Consider the following 20,603-nt stretch of genomic DNA (forward strand, 5'->3'; position numbering starts at 1 on the left):
TCGGGTTACTGTTAAAAATGTCTAAAAAGTATTTCAACCATTATAGAAATAGGAAACAGCAACACAGATGTCAACAAAAATCAAGACTGGTAAGTGTTTGGTCCAAACTAACGCCATACGGCTGTGTATGAAGTTGGGAAGGTGATGAAAAACAGCTATTTATTAATTTTCTAATATTTTTGGATGGTTTGTTTCATAGTATCTTTGGAGAAATTTGAGTATTAAACTAAATTCCAATTGTTTTCAGGAAATGGGGGTTTGCGTCAGTTTACGACGTTATCAGCAGTTTACGGTGGGGAGCCGTACTTCGTCGCAACGTGGAGTTGTTTACAATTTTCCAGCTGCTCTTGATGGAATAAGTTAAATGTAGACGGTTTTATTCACGAAGCAACGTATTTAAACCAGGACTGTGTCCCTAAAAGAAGACATGGGTAAACCAAAGAGAAAAAGTGAGAACAAGTTTATCTCAAAATTTTTTTAATAAGGCTTTCCTAGTAGTAGCATGCCGAAATGCTAACCGCTAATTTGACGTGAAAGGATTACATTATTTTTGTTAGCTTAAGTTAATGTGGTTGTTTTGTTCTTCCAAAAACGTTAATTTGGCGCAGTTGTGCTCAAATTTACTAGCTTTTTTTTCTGTTTGTCAGGTGATCAGAGCCGGGCCGAGCTGATGATGATGACCATTGCAGACGTGATCAAGCAGTTGGTTGAAGCTCACGAAGAGGGAAAAGACATTAACCTCAACAAGTGAGATCTCGATAAAAAACTATAGCTCTACAAATAGCTCCTCCAAAAAGTCTTTATAGTTTATTAAATTATATTTTCTCAGGCCTAAAGTGTGTCTTTATGAACCTTTCTTGCTATGCTTATATTTTTTAAATGTCCAACAGTCACATTTCAGTAACTGCTGATAAAAACTGAATCCTTTTTTGATGGAAAAAAACGTTATATGGATAAAAGCTAATTGCTCCTTCCTAAATATAGCATATGATGCAAAACTTAATATATTCCTTAAAAGAACTGCTATAATAAATGCACACAAAATTAATTATTAAACACAAAATAAAGTATTGATTAAAATTGAATGGGTCAATTCTTTGATAAATTGCTTCTGTGTAATTTATTTTAGAGAATGCTCAACAGTTGGGTTTTTTTTATTCCAAAAATTAATGTGTAATCGAAGGCAGCAAGTTATCAAATGTAAGGTTCCATTTTTTTAACTAATTGTTTAGTAGGTGTGTTTTCTTTTATTGAAAATAATGCCAGAATTAAAAAGTCAACACATTTTGATAGTTTCCATTATATTTGAACAACCTGTTGCCTATTTTCCTACATTGTGGATGGTTTTAGAAATGTTTCTGATCTAATTATATGTTCTTTGATCATTTTATGTTCATCTTATTTGTTTTAAACAGGGTGAAGACTAAGACTTCAGCTAAATATGGGCTTGAAGCCCAGCCCAGATTGGTGGACATCATTGCAGCCGTTCCCCCGCAGTACCGCCGTGTTCTGGTCCCCAAACTCAAAGCCAAACCAATCCGCACGGCCAGTGGGGTAAGAATTTAGTGTTTTGTTATTATTCATCAAATTGTGCTAAACATCACATATTCTAATGCTTAGACGTTTATGGTGATGTATTACGCACACTTGGTTTTCTTGGTACAGCAAATGTGTGTACATAATGTTCAAACTAATTATATTTTAAAGTCCCACTCTGATCATCTTTTGATCTATTCTCAAACCGTTCCCAGTTCTCTTTTAGTTGTGATTATGCCGTTTTTAGCCCAAAAGAAAGAAAAAAAACACCTGTCATTTTTTAGGACATTGTTTCTGCAGAGCGTCAGAAGTTCATCAGAAAATCACCACTGAATTGTGGGCGGGACCCCAGGTGCGGGGAAACCGCAAAAACCGAAAAAAATGGGGGGCAACATTTGAGCGATCCAGCCGTACAGTTTTGAACCAATTTCAGTTCATACAAGGAAAACAAAGACGTGCATGGATGCATTTGTCTGCAAGTGGAGGCATCAGAATGGAGCGTATTTTCTACTTCACAAATAAGCTCTTTTCTTAAACAACTTTGGTATTCATCTCCTTGATTCTCAATGATTTGAATAAAGAAATATACAGAAATGTAATTTTAAACTTAATTTTCCTCTGTATTTAACCTCCACCATGGAAAAAATACTACAAGAACATATTAGTTCAATAAAGTTCATAGTGTCTGTATTGTTAACTGACTTCTTAGGTTCTTCTATTGTCAGACATAGTTGTGTTTTTCACAAATCTAACGTTTTTCAATGGACGTCTTCCGTCTTCGTCAGAGTTGTCGTGCATGACGAAGACATCCTTCAACACATGTAAGGTATGTGAAAAACACAACCGTGTCTGATAATAGAAGAACCGAAGAAGTCAACTACAAGAACATGTTAAAAATACCAAAAATACTATTTTCGTTGGAGTGGATTTTTAAGATGAAAGTTTTAACGTTAAAGTCTGAGCACCACTTTAATGTTTCAGAGATAATTTTTAATAGCTTTGTTGCAGATTGCTGTTGTTGCTGTGATGTGCAAACCACATCGATGTCCTCACATCAGCTTTACAGGAAACATCTGTGTGTGAGTGCTTTGCTTTAAAAAAAGATTCATTTAGAAAAGATTTCAGCTGTAAACCTTTAAAATCAGAATCTCTTTTGTGTTTTCCTTGAGGCACGCACACATTTACTAGTAATAATTCATTATTTATTGAGATTCCATATTTGGCAACATGCTTTATGCCAAAATTGCGTTTCTCCTTTATTTTGCAGCTACTGTCCAGGTGGACCTGACTCGGATTTTGAATATTCCACACAGTCTTACACCGGCTATGAAGTGATTCTTCTTCATTTCATTCATATACACAACAATATTTTGTTTTTTAATGCATAATGATTTAATAATAATTTTGTTGGGTTTTTTTTGTGAATAAACCCAAGAAAATGTAGACTTGCTCAGAAATATTCAATGATTATTGACATTCTTCCTTCATTGTTCCACCGCTGTCAGCCGACGTCCATGAGAGCGATTCGAGCTCGTTACGACCCCTACCTTCAGACCAGACATCGAGTGGAGCAGGTCAGCGTGGCTTTAGACCCTCCACACAACATCATGTCTGTGTTGTTGCTTAGATTTTCAGTGCAGTTTTGTTGCTCAATCCTTCTGTGTTGTAGCTTTACATTTCCCATAATTCCTCTTAAACTGTCACACGATTAACCTCTCATTAGACTAAAATTCCCCACAAATCCGCTTCTGCAGTTAATTGCTTTGACGCACAAACATCGTCATTAGCATTGGTGGTATATTTGGAACTCTGTAATAATGTCACGGCTTTTATCACCCCGCACAGCCCAGATATAATTATTCCATCTTTTACATTTATTGTCACATTAATCTAAGGCAGCTGAGCAGTTTGTGTAAAAGAAACAGTTAATGTACGTTTAAAAAAGTTTTCATCTCATTTATTTATTGTTTTTTTTTGCTTTATGAAATATGATGTAATGAGTTAAAAACAGTTGATCTGATTTTTCAAAAACAGAACATTGAATATTATAGCAGTTTGACTGTATTTGACTTGTAATTCAAAATGTAGATTAAAAAAAGCATTTTTGTATGATTATAAAAAATATGCAATCTTTTTATCACAAGGTTCAAAAATATAAATGTCAAAATATTTGGTTCATTAATAAAACATTTTTAACCTATAAATATGCAGTTTTAAAAAATGAAATAAAAATAAGAAAACCCAGTAAACGCTCTAAAGTAATCCTCTGTTGCATCCAATGCAGCTGAAGCAGTTGGGTCACAGTGTCGATAAGGTGGAGTTCATCGTGATGGGCGGGACGTTCATGGCGCTGCCCGAGGACTACAGAGATTACTTCATCAGGAACCTGCACGACGCGCTGTCAGGACACACCTCCAACAGCGTGGCAGAGGCTGTCAGGTACCCAACGAAATCCACATGTTCATTTACGCCACTGTTATTATGAAGTTGAGCTGATGATGGAAGCTGCAGTGACTGGACCAAGCAGCTGTCTGGGTTCTTCATGTGATGGCGAGACTTAATGGCTCCTGAAGAACAGCACACCTGCATTGGTGTTGTCTTTGTGGTGTGCGGAGAAGACTTTTAAAGTGATGGAAAGCACCTTATGTGGACATTTTTAGATTCTAAATTCTGTTTATTTCTCAATTAAGCTGCATTATGATTGTTCTTCAGTGTTTGTTAGAACAAAAACCATTTAAATCATTCAGTGGTCCGTTTGGATTGTTCTGGAAGCTCTCGGAAGCAAAGGAGGGTAAAGGCTGGTAAAACCAGTCAGTCAGGGTAAGTGCAGATGGGTTACAGGTGTGTATATGGTGTCAATTCAGCGCCTAATGTATTGCACATCAAAACCATAAAACCGTGAATCAAAATGCATAAATTGAGAACCAAAACCCAGAATTTGCAACCAATGTCGGAGATGTCTTGCCTCCCCTCCCTTTTATTGGCGTGTCGTTGATATGACAGGTTTTAGAATCGCAACCGCAAAAAATAGAAGCGCAACTCCAAAAGACGATTTCAGAAAAAATATTGGAGCACCGCAGGGAACAGTTCTGGCTCCGTTCCTGTTCACTGTCTACACCGCAGACTTCATGTCCAGCTCAGCATCTTGTCACCTGCAGAAGTTCTCGGATGACTCTGCCGTTGTCGGACTAATCATGGATGACGATGACAGAGAGTATAGAGAACTGATTCAGAACTTTGTGGACTGGTGCCAGCGGAACTACCTCCAGATTAATGCAGGGAAAACCAAGGAGCTGGTGGTAGACTTTCGCAGGCACACTCACTCTACAATAGCACCGGTGTACATCCAAGGAAGGGACATAGAGAGAGTGGATTCATACAAGTACTTGGGTGTTCACCTCAACAATAAACTGGACTGGTCACACAATACAGAAGCACTGTACAAAAAAGGACAGAGCAGACTTTATCTGCTGAAGAGAGTGAGGTCTTTTGGAGTGCAGGGATCACTCCAAAAGACTTTTTATGACTCTGTAGTGGCATCAGCCATCTTTTATGGATTGGTCTGCTGGTGTAGCAGCATCTCGGCTGCAGAAAGGAAGCGGCTGGAGAAGCTTGTGAAGAAGGCCAGCTCCGTTCTGGGGCTGCCTTTGGACTCAATGCAGGAGGTGGGAGAGAGGAGGATGGTAGCTAAGCTATCATCCATGATGGAGAACGACGCCCACCCCATGTATGAGTCTGTGTCCTCTCTGTGCAGCTCCTTCAGCGTCAGACTGAGACATCCTAAGTGTCTGAAGGAGCGACACTGCAGGTCGTTTCTACCTGCTGCCGTTAGACTGTACAACGTTAACTGCTCCCAGTGAACCACGTTAAACAACATCATCGGCTCTGTCATATTTCTTTTATCCTGTGCAATACCCGATATATGGTCATCCTGTGCAAATTTTTTTTGGGAAATGTATGTGTATATTGTTTATATATGTGAGTATATTGACTCCATAGTTTGTTTCTTTTATATATTGCTCTCTCTCTGCCCTGTACTGCTGCCCCAAAAAGGAAATTTCCCCATCGTGGGACGAATAAAGGAATATCTTATCTTATCTTATCTTATCGGCACATGACAAATATGATTGCACTTTGGGTTCTATCATTTGGTTACATATTATGGGTTTTGGTTCTTAATTTATAGATTTTGATTCACGGATTCTGGATTTTGATTTGTGGTTTTATGGTTGTGATACGCAATACATTGGGCCCTGAATTGACATTGAATTAATTATATGTGTGATCCAGCACACCTGTGGAGACTCAACAAAAACCAGCAGGAAGAGACCAGAGGAATGCACTAGTAGAAATAACCACAAGAGGGAGACAGAGGGACAAGGCAAACCATGACACAGTCAAACTTTAGATGGTTTGATTTGAGATTCTTCTTTTTTTGTTTGTTTTTGTCTCATGCACACTGTCTCCTGAATTTAAACACACATCTAATTGGGCTCAGCTTTAAAGATACTTCCCTGTGATCTTTTTTGTGCTGCTTTTTCCGCCCCCGTCTGGTGCCTCAGTGCCTTTGTCTTCACTTTTCTGCAGGCAGACATGCAGACGTTTGCATGTTAGACCGCCACCTCAGCTTCTGCTTCATTCATATTATTAGGAGAACTTGTAGTATTTGGATGGTAACACTGGGTTATTGTCGCCTATAGGTGAATTCATTTGCTTGTAGTTCAATATTCCTTTTTGGTTGAACTTACAAATGTTGTGTTTTATATTTCAAATGCCTTTATTTGTCAATTAAATTTCTATTCTGTCTCTGATAATAAGTTTCAATACTAAAATATATAAATATATGCAAATGTATATATTACTGAAAAAAATCCTTATATTCTTATTATTAATATTTACATTTCATATTTAAAGGTAGACCAGACAGAATCATGTTTTTTAATACACAGATCAATAAATGCTTAATTTTTTTAAATATCCTTATAATTGTTAGAAATACAAAATAATATAAAGGATTAAATGAAGGTTTTGTCCACCAGATGGAACCAATGTATCTTATTTTTTTTGTTCTATATTTTTGCACCCACAGATTTGTTTCTATTCTGTTCTAAACTGTAAGGATCTTAAAACAAAGATACAAAACATGTGACTTGATGGAAATTAACCTAATATAAATGAAAAGGTTAAGCCAGAGTGTCGGAATAAAGTCTTCAAGATGTTTTTCATTTCCAGAAAAGTGTTAGATTTGCTTTTAAACCAGTGTTTCTCCATGCATCATGCAATTTACTGAGTCGGTGAATCATTTTTTTAATCAATCTATCGTTGTAAAATACAGGAAGTAAAAGATCATTTCAAATTTAACAATTTAGAGGAGTTATTTATTTATATCATGGCTTTAATCCTTTCAGCAGTTCATTATTGTTCTTAATAAACCTAAAACAGTTCTGTTTGTGTTCTGATTGCTGTTACCTAACATTTTGTATTATTCTGGTGTTTTGTTATGATCGATTGCAGCTGTGATCCTCTTTACGTTTACCTGTTAAGATTGGCAGAAACTAAAGGAACTCCGTAGACGTAACTGTTGAATAAAACCACTGAAAATGGATCGGGGAAGATGAGCGAGGCCTCTCTCCGTAGGTCCTCTTCAGCGCTACAATCGATTTCTCTTTTCTCCCAGTTCGACCTGCTTTGAGTGAAGCCAGGCGCACGTCTGCTCGGTCTAGATGAGACTTTTTTTTTTTTTTTCCACCTTCTCTTGATTTAAAACGATTTCTAGAAATGAGCAATTTATGAACAACAACTTCATTCAGGTGATTTAATCCCAGACTGGCTGATTCACAGGAATGGAGAGTTCAATGATGGCGTTGACTGTGTTTTCTTTGCTAAAGGCAGATGGGTGGCAGGCAGCTGTCTAATGAGCGCCGTTATGGCCTTATTTTTGGGCTCTTCTTGGAGGATTGTTGCTGAATTGCTGGCGGGTGAGAGGAGCTAATATCAGTGTTGCTTACCTGAATTGTTCAGTAAAAAACTATGAAGAAAAAGAAAAACAGCTGCTATTTATGTGGATGAGGGGGAAAAGTCCTAAAGCAGAGGAATTGCTCATGGATGCTTCATAAAACATATCACATTTAATCTGGCAAATCTCAACATCCATTTGAATTTCTTGTGGATAAATTCCAGCTCGTCTGTTGGGGATGTCCTGCCCTTGCTGCCACATGCTGTCTTATGGCTGATTTAGCAATGCCAGAAATGGAGACTCATCAGACCAGGCTGCGCTTTTCCAATCTTCTATTGTCCAGGTTTGGTGAGTCTGTGTGAATTAAAGCCTCAGTTTCCTGTACTTAGGTGACAGAAGTGACCCTGGTGTGGTCTTCTGCTGCTGTAGTCCATCTGCCTCCAGGTTGGAATTGTTGTTCATTCAGAGATGCTCTTCTGCAGACCTCGGTTGTAACCAGTGGTTATTAAGTTCCTGTTGCCTTTCCATCAGTTGGATATTATTCTTTTTAAACCTTAGAGATGGTTGAGGGTGGAAATCCCAGTAGACCAGCAGTTTCTGACCAGCCCGTCTGGTACCAAATACCATGCCACGTTTATTCACTTCAATCACCTTTCTTCCTCAATCTGATGCTCGGTTAGAACTCCAGCAGATCGTTTTGTCCGTGTCTACATGCATAAATGCACTGAGCTGCTGCCATGTGATTGGCTGATTAGAAATTTGCATTAACGAACATTTGGACAGATTTAGTTAATAAAGTGGCCATGAGTTTATTTACATGTGAGGTTAATTTCATGTAAAATAATACATCTGTACTAAAACCAGCATTTTTGTCCCTTTTAGCACATTATACTTTTTCTTTTCAGCAGACTTGTGTCCAGGCAAAAGACTACATTGATTGAAACAATCATTTAATCCCGCTTGAGACTTTGTTTTGTTCACAATCTATCCTCCATAAAGTAGCAGAAGCAAACAAAAGCTGTTTCTATTGCAGGAAAAAAGGAAGCGCATCCTCCCTTCTTTTGTTTTAAAGTGTCTTTTGGGGGAAAAGATGCCATATTAGAAACAAGCAGCTTTTTAAAATACTATTTCATACATGCTGACAGATACCCTAAAACTAGAAACTATCTGCTAATTTGGGTTTATTTGGACTTTGGCGACGTGGTCTTCATCTTTGTGTTTTAGTCCATTACCTGATTTGTTTAGGAGTAATAGAAAAAAAATATCAAACTTGTTGTTACCTTTGAAGGCTCTGCTGGTTTGTTCTTGACAAACCTGGGTGCACAGACAGTTTTGGTATTATCTTTGCTAATGCAGTGGCTTCTTTATTTACAAATTAGACATGTCCTGCCACCTTGGATGTTATGTCTTAATTACGTGATTTCCGCTTCCTGTGTTCCGTTTACATGCACAGATGTCAAAGTATAAGATTAATCAGGTGGACTTGCCAAAAAAATATCAAATTTCCGGAAAGAAATCTAGCTTTGATCTGATTTCTCATTATCAGACAACTGTTTAATTTGATAAATAATATTAGATTATCCTGTTTACATGCTCACCTGAAAAACCTCCTATCTCAAGTTATTAGAACTACTGTAAATATATTATTAAACATTATAGATAGATAGATATTTGGCTTAAAATTAGCTTCTTTTAGGGAAAACAAGGTTTGTTTTTGCTCTTTTGGGTCTGGTTTTTAAATAGACTCAGGCCTTCTTTCATATCGCTGTTTTTTTTCTAACTGGATGTCGGTTTAGCGTTTGATGGCGATCTCTGATCTTTAATCACTGATGCAGAACAACTCCGATCAGACGGATCAACAGGATTGTCTTCACGTCTGCGGTGTTTTTTTCTTCTGGCTCTGTGAGAACACTCATGGCAGTGAGTGTTGCTTCATGTGCTCCTCTGTCATCAGGCTTGGTTGAGATGATTACAGTAGTTGTCGAGGCTGCTGCTCGTTGTGGAAATAACACGGTGCAAGGTTTAATTAGGTGATATTTCAGGTGTTTGGGCGTAAAAACCGAATGTGTGCGTGACGCTCACGTCTGTGCCTCTCCGTGCGCACACCCCGCTCTCGGTGGCATCAAGATACTTTGCGATAAGAGTCTGAAAAAGCTAATAGACTTTTTATTGATTCATCTCACACAATCTGATCATCCCCTCTGGAGCATACACTCTTGTAATTAGAGTAAATCAGCCAGCCGACTGTAAAAGATGGACATTTATTGCTAACAGATACAAAATCTGAGGGAATACAGCTAGATGATGGTCATTTGAGCAGCTGGAGTGGAGAAAATAACAGCTGCCTCATGTACTGAGACGACGTGTCTGTTAGGCCACTTATGTTGTTTTTGTGGCATCGAGCAGCTGCTCTAATGACTTTAGAAGTTGTACGTGAATCAGATTCAGAGGAGGTGAGGCTTTGACTGCGTCTGTGAAGCTCCCATTACGTTTGGAGAAGGCATTGCTCACAATTTTCCCATTTTATAAGAGTTCCTTGAAGCAGCTTCTATTATTGAGCAAAGCATGCATGAGCCGGCGTCACATACTGTCATGATGAGGTACTTTAGGTTTTTTTCCCCTTTAAATATCATAATTTTCCCAGAGCAACTGTTTGGATGAATTGATTACTGGAAGCACTTACACACATTTTGTGTTATTTATCCCAACAAATGTTTTGCTAAAACTTTCAAAAAGTTATATTCAGAATTCTTTTTTAAAAATGAATTATATTTTAAAGTTCCAGTTCAATCATCTTTCTATCTATTTTTAACGTGTTCCCAGTGGTCTTTAAATTCGGATTTTGCAGTTTTCAGGCAAAAATAAAAATAATTGTTTTCTTGGACATAGCTTCTGCAGAGCAGCAGGCTTTAATTAAAAATTCTCCTCTGGGTTGTGGGTGGGGATGTTGGCATGGAACAACCCCGCCCCCCTTCCCCTCCTTGTTGTCAAGCGAGCAGGGAGCTTGTGGCCCACCCAGCGTTTTTCCCCGTAACAAATGTAATCTTTTTTTATATTTTTTTTTTCTCATCTGCTCCTGATCCTTAACAACTTTAATAAAGAAATATTTAAGTCTAATTTTCTTTATTCATGTTTTCCATCGTCAGAAAAACGTCACAAAAGCATTTTAAAAACACGATTTTCATAGGATGTTAAATAGTAATGAGTAGTACTGACATCTGCTGTTGAAAGGTGGTAACGCAGCCTACAATAAAACCACAGACATTTTTTTTCAGCCACACTCTTTACTTTCGAGATTTTGTTCAGATCAATTTAGTCTTTTTTTTTCCTGGCCCAACCATAAACCAAAGTTTATTGGAGCTTATCAAAAAACCTTAGCAGTCTATGGAGTTGTGCACGATTGTTTAGGTTTAAGAATAGAATTGATCTCTGCTTGAAGACGGAATCACGTCTTTTCCTGTTTTATTTACAAAAAGCAAAATAATCGTTTAAAAGGCAAAGCTCGAAAGTCCAACTTTTCATCAGCACTTAAATGTGTCGGGCATTTGTGAGCCGTGTCTCAATAGGTTCACATTTACTTAGCCTTTTGAACATCTGCTTAAAATAGAAACACATTGTAAATATGTGTTAATTATACAATATGAATTTGTGACAATAATAAGGATAAATAATTTAAAAATTGCCAAGACATTGTCCTAACTTCTTCTGTTTGCCGTCCTCTTTCAGGGTCATGTTGTAAATGAAGGACAGAAGTGTCCAGCTTGACGTAAAGGAAACTCTAGTTTCCGTCTTTGATGCACGTTTCTGAGTCTTGCGGCGTGGGAAGGGGCGCTCAGGTTTTGTGCATTAATGTGTCGTTAATGTGAGGTTGGAGGTAATTGGCTGCATAATGAGCCGTTTCAACTTACAGCGTGTAAAATGATGTTGCTAAATGAAGTAAAAAAAAAAAGTTTTTTAATTCAAATCTAAAATTCTAGCACTTAATCTCATTAGGAGGAAATGGTAATATTAGAAGGCCATTAGAAGTCAAGGCCAGAGATATTTTGAGAAAAGCGGGTTCATAGGCAGAGATAACATTAACTGAAGGATGGAGTTTTTTTTCCTGCAGGTACTCGGAGCGCAGCAACACTAAATGTGTGGGAATCACCATAGAGACGCGGCCGGACTATTGCCTGAAGCGCCACCTCAGTGACATGCTGAACTACGGCTGCACCCGGCTGGAAATCGGAGTTCAGAGTGTTTATGAAGACGTGGCTCGTGACACCAACAGGTAGAAGATGGATGGATGGATGGATGAGGGCTTTCAGGCTGCAGGCTTTAACATCCATCCGGTTTTCACAGAGGCCACACGGTGAGAGCCGTGTGCGAGTCTTTCCACCTCGCAAAGGACGCCGGCTTCAAAGTGGTCGCCCACATGATGCCGGACCTGCCAAACGTGGGCATGGAGAGGGACGTGGAGCAGTTTATCGTAAGAATCTCACTTCTTCGCTGTTTTATTACTCAATATTATGCAACATTTTAACTAAAAGTGCCAGACAGTTACAAACTAACGTGGTTTGGAGCTTCTGCACGAGTAGAAAGATCCTTTTCGTCTTGGCAGATGTTCATATTTTTCTGTGAAACACTGATTCTTAATAAGAAATGCAGCAATTTTTCAGTGAAATTAGAGTACAATGTGGCGGATAATTTAAGTCCTTCAAGTTCCAAATCAAGCTGATCACTAGACACCTTTCAGAGGAGCAACACTTTGTTCTTCTGCACCCTTTATGGAAAAGAAGAAGCCGCTTTTAGGAACTTTTTGCCACAAAGTCGGTTATTCCAAGCCTGGAAACCAAGAACAAACTAACCAACAGGATCTAAACCAGTTCTTCTATTTCTATTCCTTTCATTTCTAGTAGAAGTGGTTGCCTTGAGTGTTGCCAGTTATAAAATCCTGGCTGATTCTTTTATTTTTGATTCACGATTTTGTCGTGCATGTCCAAATACATGAAGCCTTCTAGGGAACTGCACTGATTCCCCGTGTTCCCCGACTTTTTCCTCGCCGACTTTCATTTTGATCTTAGTTCAGAGGTTTCCTGGGTTTCTGTCAGACTCCGTATCCAAATATAGATTTGTCTGGCATCCCTGCTCGCCGCGGGGAGCCATGCCGCCAATCCAATATAATGACATTTTCCCTCAAAAATGATTTGTTGTTCATTTTTAAATAAGCCTAAAAATAGTTGTGGAAGCTGCGTGCGGAGTTGTTCATTAGGGCTTATTGTTGGCGGGATTAGTAATCAGACCTTATTCCCTTACTTGGCGTCGGAGTGCGTCATTAGTTTTCACCTCACAGTGGTGTAGCAACAAGTGAGTCCTACGTGCTGCATCCTAAAATAGCAGAAAACAAAAGCTGTGACAGTCGCTCAAAGCTTTAGCTGGGATGTGGAGAATTGTGTCAGGTGTTGTTTTACCAGCAGGTTCACTGATTCACTTATTTCTCTTAAGCCTGATTAGAAACAGCTAGGATGTCCAACAGTGTTTTTCCCAACTAAGCTGACTGCAGGATGTAAATGAAGGCTCGGTTTGAAGCTGTTCTTTGTGGAGCGATAAAACACAAACAAATTTTTTTTTTAGGATTTGAAATTCAGTTTCTTTGAGACCTTCATTGTTTAAGATAGAAACATAAAACCGACGATAGTCCTGCAGCTTTCAGTGATCAGATGAGCTGGAGAAGTGTCCCTCGGTCTTATGTTAGGCACAAAGAAAGAAGAATTCAATGGATTTAGGGATTTAAAGGGATATAAAGAGTTTAGTTGACTTGTTAGCGTGTTTTATATATTATGGTTATCAGGATAATTGTTCATAGCCCTCGACTACGTGCGTTCAAGCAACAATGAAAAACCTAAGTTAAAGGGCATGAATGTGCGTTTCGGGATTCCGCGTTCAAAGCTCTGACGTTCACATGTAGCTACACACATCTTTAAGAGCGTTTTCGGTCATGGAACGCGCATTGCAAGTTAAACCAGGCCAAACTTTGACCAGTCAGGGACTCTGACTTGATAGTGCCGTATGGATGGCGTCCCTTTTAATTCATGGATGTGCCAACCGGTTTTTAAATAGATCAAGGAGGAGAAATGAATAATTGCGGTTTGTGCCTGGCAGGAATTATGACATCAAGTGTTTCACACATCGGGATAGAGCTGTAAAAGAAAAAAGAAAAACTTGTAGCAAGATGTACAAGATTTGCTGTATTTTGACATTTCACAGCAAGCCTTTTCCAGCTGTAGGTGGCAGACATGAGGTTAATATCGATTATCGCCAGTCCACTGTGAACACCAGGGGCTAAGAGCACCTCCTTGAGCGCACGTTTAGAGTGTTGGTTGTGCACACAGCTTTACGGTAGTGAAGTGTGCATATATTCAGTGTATGATTGCTATTTCTTTATTATGATTTATCATAATAACTGTTATCTTTCAAGATGAAATGTCTTTTCATGTTCCTGTACTGTGATTTGATCCACTTCTCCCAAAAGTGCGATTTATACTTCAGTGAAACTTGCAAATGGTTTTTGTTTTTGCTACTTTGGAATTTTTGGCTACTGCGACTTGGACTCCGGAGCGACTTATAGTCTGAAAAATAGGGGTCTGCCATTTTTAGCTAAAGCTTTCTGGAACATAGTTTCTGCAGAGCAGCAGTAGTTCATTGTGGGCATGAAGCAACCCCGCCCCCTTTCCCTTCCTCATTGCTGACAGCTTGGAGCAGGAAGCTTTTAACACGCCCAGTGACTTTTCCAAGTAATTTTTCTTTTCGTCTGCTCCTGATTCACAACGATTTGAATAGAAAATACTCAAAAATGCAACTTTAATCCTCAGAGCTCTTATCTTCTCTATATTTAAATGTCTGCATCTGACTTGAACCTTACATTTTTCTTGTGTACCATTTTTTTTTCTCCTTTCATTTTGCTCCGGTCTTAAATCTCCTTACTTTTCTCCTGCATTGTCATATTTCAGTCTCATTCTCCTCGTCTTTTCTTATCCCTCTCTCTCAGATTATACAATTTATGAGTGACTCCCGTTTGCTCCACTTCTCCACATCCAATCTTCATGCCTCACTGACTGCAAGCTGTGAGGGGAAAAAATATGCAGGTTATTTATAAAAAAAAAAACTGGTGAGGATTCTAGAAGTTTGTTGTGGTTTTTTTTTTTTTCTGGACGCCTTAAAGGCCAAATTTATCGTAATGGCAATATCAGCCGGCACGATACATGTAGCGCAAAATATGACGTTAGTTAGCGTAATCACAGTAAGGTTTGTTTTAGCGATATCCGTCTGCTTTAAACATTTCAGAAGTCCTCAAATAAAATTTAAAATAAAACAGCTCAAAGGCTAAATGGTATATTATTCATGTATAAAAAAACTATTGTGAGATTTATTTTCAAGCAAAACGTTGTTTTCTAAAACAAATTTTCTCTATAAAAAGCCTAAAAATTGTCAATTATTTGTTCAAAATTCCACACATGGAGGCTGTATGAAAGAAAAAGCCTTTCTTGTTTTTCTTTGAGCAAAACAATCTGCACTCAGACTCATTCTTCAATCACTTACAGTTGAAGGTTTTTGTTTCATTTTTTTGTCTGATTTCATTGAAACCCTGCAGAGCGATGTCAGAAACATTTCTCTCTTTTTCAGCCCTAAACTCAGTGATAGAGATGGGGATCCTTTTGTTTGCTTTACTCTAACAGCTGTAGTTTTAATGCACAGATCTGCTCCACTCGCAGGTAAATAAAACTCCTTCAATCTCAGCCCACAATCCTCTGTTGCTTCCAATCTGTAGTGCAGAAATCTCCAAAATAGCCTCAGGCTGTAGTAGCTGTTGATTTTCTGCCCCCTCCCGTTCCTAAAGCCTTCTCTGCAGAACCATTCAGGACACGCCATGCGATTCTGAGCTGTGAGATTAGGAAATCCCGATAATGCTCCTACTTTTGGAAAATGTGCCTCGATTCTAGATCTTCATGGTCGTAATCATTGTTTTTGTGCAGAAGGGGAATGGGGGGGGGGTGTCTCTGATTCTCCTCACGGCACAAAATCGGCTGCAGCATTCATGTCCTTCAGCCGGGTCGTCCTCTCCATGTGACTTTACAGTTTGGTGAACACTCAAACTCTGCTGGCTGCTGCCGCTGAATCCAAACATCTGTGTTTGTCGCAGGAGTTCTTCGAGAACCCGGCCTTCCGGCCCGACGGTCTGAAGCTCTACCCGACCCTGGTGATCCGAGGGACGGGCCTGTACGAGCTGTGGAAGACGGGCCGCTACAAAAGCTACACGCCCAGCGCTCTGGTGGACCTGGTGGCCCGAATCCTGGCATTAGTGCCACCGTGGACACGAGTGTATCGAGTGCAGAGGTAGAGCCACTCTGATGAAGATGGTGTTTTGAGCATGTTCTGGTGGCATTTTTAATCTTAAAGTTATTTTTCTGAGTATTTCTTTATTCAAATACTTGTGAACAGATAAAAAAGGCAGTTTGAAGAAGACTATATTTGTTGCAGAAAATACACTGCAGGCCACAAGCTCCCTGCATCGCATAAACAGAGAGCTCTCAGTTACGACAAAGTGTTATTTTGATTTCGGCTAAAAACAACATAATCCTGATTAAAAGACCACTGGGAACGTGCTTAAAGTAGATCAACAGATGGGTCCAGTTTGGTGGTGAACTCTCCCCGCCTGCCTCCCTCAGGGACATCCCCATGCCGCTGGTGAGCTCCGGGGTGGAGCACGGGAACCTCAGAGAGCTGGCTCTGGCCAGGATGAAGGACATGGGAACCCAGGTGAGATTTCTGCAACTAAAATCACCTGTTGAGCTTTTGTTCCGCGCTGACGTGCAGAAAGCTGTACCTGCCGCCTTTTCCCAAAGTTTCTTTGGGTTGAGAGTACGTGGAGGGGGAATAAGTCATTTTCATACAGAGTGGCAGAAGCCACCTCAAAGCGGAGGGATGTTTGATGTCAAATATGGAACTTCATATCTCCAAGGCAGACACTTTCCCTTCTACATCCTCACCTTTTTTTTTTTTTTCCATGAAAACACTTTTCAAGGCTGTGGATTTTGTGCCATTTGAACCGTTTGTCACTATAGTTCAAATAAAAAGGAAATGAATTTCCTCTTTGTGCAGTGTCGAGATGTGAGGACCCGAGAGGTGGGAATCCAGGAAATCCACCACAAAGTCAGACCTTACCAGGTAACAGAATGACGACGGTGGAGGAAGAAGTTCTGCTTTCAGCGTCTGCACTAAGTGTCGCACCTGCATAATCAGGTGGAGTTGGTGAGGAGGGATTATGTGGCCAATGGCGGCTGGGAGACCTTCCTGTCCTACGAGGATCCGGAACAGGACATCCTGATCGGCCTGCTTCGCTTGCGCCGCTGCTCTCCGCAGTCTTTTCGTCCAGAGCTGAAAGGGGGCGTGTCCATCGTGCGAGAACTTCACGTGTATGGCAGCGTGGTGCCAGTGAGCAGCCGCGACCCCAGCAAGTTCCAGCATCAGGTGATTAAATCCTCCCTGCAGGCGATGAAGGAACCAATTAGTCAAAGTGAACATCCCAATCCGAATTTTTGGATCAACTGTGTCCTGTGTAGGGGTTTGGGATGATGCTGATGGAGGAGGCTGAGAGGATCGCCAGAGATGAACATGGTTCTGGAAAACTGGCTGTTATCTCAGGTAAAACAAGGAGACATGCCTATTTTTTAATAAAAACCTCACCTTTTTCTGTTTTTAATTCATAGACAGCTTAGTTAAAGACTCTACAAGACCCATTCCAATGAAAATGGTGTTTTTTTAACATGTTCTGGTGGCATTTTTTATTTGATGGACATGTAAAAACAAAATTAAGCTCAAAATTGCATTTCTCACTATTTCTTTTTTCCAATGCTTATTTTTTACATTTATTTGTCACAATAAGTTTTTAGACTGAAATGTGTTTAGATAAATAATAAATTTTGCAAAGTTGGGGTAAAAATTTAAATCAGAAGTTAGACTTTTTTTTTCTTTTGAGTTTGATTTTTTAGAAAATGTATATTGAGACAAGTTTCTCTCCAACATGTTTGTTTCAGAATCAGAAGCCTTTATTGTTTCACTTCATTTTCTGTTTTCCTTTTTTTTTCTGCAGGTGTAGGAACTAGGAACTACTACAGGAAGATGGGCTATGAGTTGGAAGGCCCATATATGGTCAAAGATCTCTACGCTCCTGGAACCAACTGAGTCTCCAAAGTTTTATCTGTTCGCATGGATTTCCGCGCACATACTATGGTATTTATCAAAACGATGTTACGGGGACAGGATTGCCGCGCGGAAACTGTTTTAGCATCAGAGGAGATAATGTCCAGGTCCTTGTGCATCTGCTTTTATCTCAAACGGAGCATGCAGAAGCTGCTGCGTTCCCTCTTTTATTAAGATAAGAACAAACGCGGGAGGATGTGAGGGAGGGAAGCTGCTGGGAACGAAGCCAGTTTCATCTGGTAGGTGACGCTTTGAGTTGAGGAGGAAAACTTTTTTTTTGGAGAAGTAGAAAGCAGTTTAAAACATTCTGGTTGTGCCTCTCTGGACTCGCTCTGCTGGTACTTTATCTAACCTGGGGAGGAACTTTCCGGATCCTTAAAGAACTGCTACGTCTCTGCTGATATCCCAGATTCTTTTTTTCTGCTATTTAACAGAAAAACTATTTCAATCTCAATATTCATTTGTATTTCGGGGGGTGGGTGAAAAATCGACTAAACATTCTCCATGGAAAGCAGAAATTAGGAAAATATCACTTTAAGGCAGGACAAAAATGAATGTAACCTACAGATCATCCTGGTTTTCTTTACTCATTGACTGTTTAGCTTTTTTATATTTCTGTGAATAAAAGTGTCAAATAAATTAGTTTTCCTCCAAAACAGATGAGAGTGTTTGTTTTTGTGCCCTAAATTCTGAGTCTTTTAGGAGTCCAGTAATTGATCTTGGAATTAAGAATTACGCTAAAGGTTATGGCTTAGAGGTAAAGGTCATATTATGGGAGAGATCTGGAAAATCTTCCTCCCCTTAGGAGACTTCTGTCGATTGCTTTGTTTGTTTACCTGATCCAGCTTTTTCAGCTGTATTTCGGTCATCTGGACGTGGACTAAATGCAGCGTTCGGCCACCATCATTGCTAAAGGTTTATCTTTTGAGCGATAAGCCGCATTAGGACTCATTCTCTCGACCTACACCTCATATATGTTCTCAGGGTGACTAAAGCCAAACGCGACCAATTTCCTGGATGTGTGTTTGGTGCTCCACTCGTGACGCAGTCAGCTGCATTCGTGCTTCCTCGCTCACTATCCTCCGTATAATCTGGGAGAACCGCCCCCACCCGCGGGTGCACCCTCGCTGAGTCTGTGCTGAGCTGATTTGTGGTGTAGAGGAGGCAGGAGTTTGCTCTAATCTTCACTGCAACACAGTGAAGGCAATAGGAGTGTGGGTAAACTTTGCAGCCCTGAAGGTTACACTACTTTGTCTGCAAAGATTACAAAAGTAATAGGAGAGATATGGGCTCTGTGAGCTGCATTCAGATTTGAATTTACAGCATATAAAGGAACATTGATAAAAGTAGATCGATATTGTATTGATGAAGGTTAAGCTGGACATATGCATGGCCAGCAATTACTAAGTTTTACCTAAAATGTCCCAATTAAAAATGTAGAGTTAACATGATTGCCAAGCAGAACTCTTCAAAATAATAAACCCGATCTCTCCACATTCTCTGTGTCTACCATGCATTGATATATTGATATACATTGATATACTTTAGCTGGTAGCTCCGCCCACACGCGGCCCCGGTATCAGGCGGGGTGGGCCTTGCACACCCCCAACAACAGGTAAGATGACAGAGCCCGGTCCATTAAGCGTCTCTGTCGTTCACAGAGCTTCAGTACGTAGAACTCTAACAGCCACATGGCCTAACGTAGTCCGCTATTATATATTCATGAGAGAAAAAAGCCCGCTGAACCGACCCTAAAACCGCCCAAATATGCTTACCCGCCCAAAGCCATTTTTACCTCTAAATTTAGAAACAAAACTGCCCAATCTGGAAACACTGCTGCTAGCCTCTCTTGTAGAAAAATCATGCTCCCTCCACAGCTCACTGTGACGTTACTTTCTGTTAGGTAGTTAGCCGCTCAGCCCAGTGGAAATTTCAGTATAAAAGCACTTCCATTGCAGCCTTACTTCTGTTGTGAGTTATTGTGTTGTGTGGTAAGTTAATGTGTTGTGAGTTAATGTGTTGTGACCCTTCTGGGCCACCGTATTAATGTGTTGTGAGTTATTGTGTTGTGTGTTAATGTTTTGTGTGGTAAGTTAATGTGTTGTAACCCTTTGTCACCGTAAGAAACGCTGACAAAGGGTTACAAGTACTATACTGTATGTAAAATTCCCACTCTGATCATCTTTTGATCTATTGTAGAAGTGTTCCCAGTCGCCTTAGATTGTTTTTCTTTATAGATGTCCTCCATCATCAGAAAAATGCCACAAGGACATCTTAGAAACACTGTTTTCATTTGAGTGGGTCTTTAACAACTAAAACACATTTAATGGTTTTAATAAATTACAAAAGAAATCTTTGATTTAGTATTTTTGTTTAAAAAAAAATCAATTAGTAAAAATGTGTAGAAATGCAATATTCTGTCTTGAGGTGTCCGTTAATAACACAACTCCAATGAAAATACACCTTTCCTAATGGCAAAACACAATTTGTCTTTTGTATATTGAGTTCTGGAATTCCTGAATACTGTTTTTATGTTCACAAGAGCAGGAATAGTCTGCCCTTAAGAGTGTTGTGTGAATTCATTTGTCTTTATTGTCCAGCTGCTGTGTGAACAGAACTGTGAAGCTCCTATAATGCGTTTATGTGAAACTTCTGCTAAATTAACCTCTCTTTTGTGCTGATAAAGGTTGAAAGAGGAGTTAAAGAAATGGCAAAGTGCTAAAACATGTACTAACCTGGTAAAATTCTGAAGCGAACCTAAAAAAGTACTAAAAACTGGTCATTGTAGATGTAATTAATGCTTTAAATCATTTATAAATGACTTGTATCTACTTCAGTTTGAGACCCACCTTCCAGAAGAACAATGGACTCA

At 39.5% G+C, this 20,603-nt stretch overlaps 1 protein-coding gene across 1 annotated transcript; it reads left to right on the forward strand.

Moving 5' to 3' along the window:
• Positions 1–250: 250 nt before the first annotated feature.
• On the forward strand, positions 251–18,387 carry elp3 (elongator acetyltransferase complex subunit 3). The gene is made up of 15 exons (XM_004083675.4): positions 251–449; positions 648–747; positions 1,416–1,554; positions 2,545–2,615; positions 2,804–2,867; positions 3,042–3,110; positions 3,821–3,975; positions 11,601–11,762; positions 11,834–11,960; positions 15,672–15,865; positions 16,198–16,288; positions 16,631–16,696; positions 16,772–16,999; positions 17,092–17,173; positions 17,622–18,387. Exons 1-15 carry the CDS (start codon positions 428–430, stop codon positions 17,711–17,713), a joined length of 1,662 nt encoding a protein of 553 aa, XP_004083723.1. The 5' UTR covers positions 251–427; the 3' UTR covers positions 17,714–18,387.
• The last annotated feature ends 2,216 nt before the right edge of the window (positions 18,388–20,603 follow it).

The sequence above is a fragment of the Oryzias latipes genome, chromosome 24, assembly GCF_053564925.1.
Source record: "Oryzias latipes strain Hd-rR chromosome 24, Olatipes_Hd-rR_3.1".
Classification (NCBI taxonomy): Eukaryota; Metazoa; Chordata; class Actinopteri; order Beloniformes; family Adrianichthyidae; genus Oryzias; species Oryzias latipes.

Bases quoted from the DNA above. Each gene is read 5' to 3' on its own strand.
- elp3 (XM_004083675.4), top strand. From the start codon at position 428: ATGGGTAAACCAAAGAGAAAAA. The intron at 748-1,415 runs GTGAGATCTCGA...TGTTTTAAACAG, and splicing joins AAAGACATTAACCTCAACAA to GGTGAAGACTAAGACTTCAG. The intron at 17,174-17,621 runs GTAAAACAAGGA...TTTTTTCTGCAG, and splicing joins AAAACTGGCTGTTATCTCAG to GTGTAGGAACTAGGAACTAC.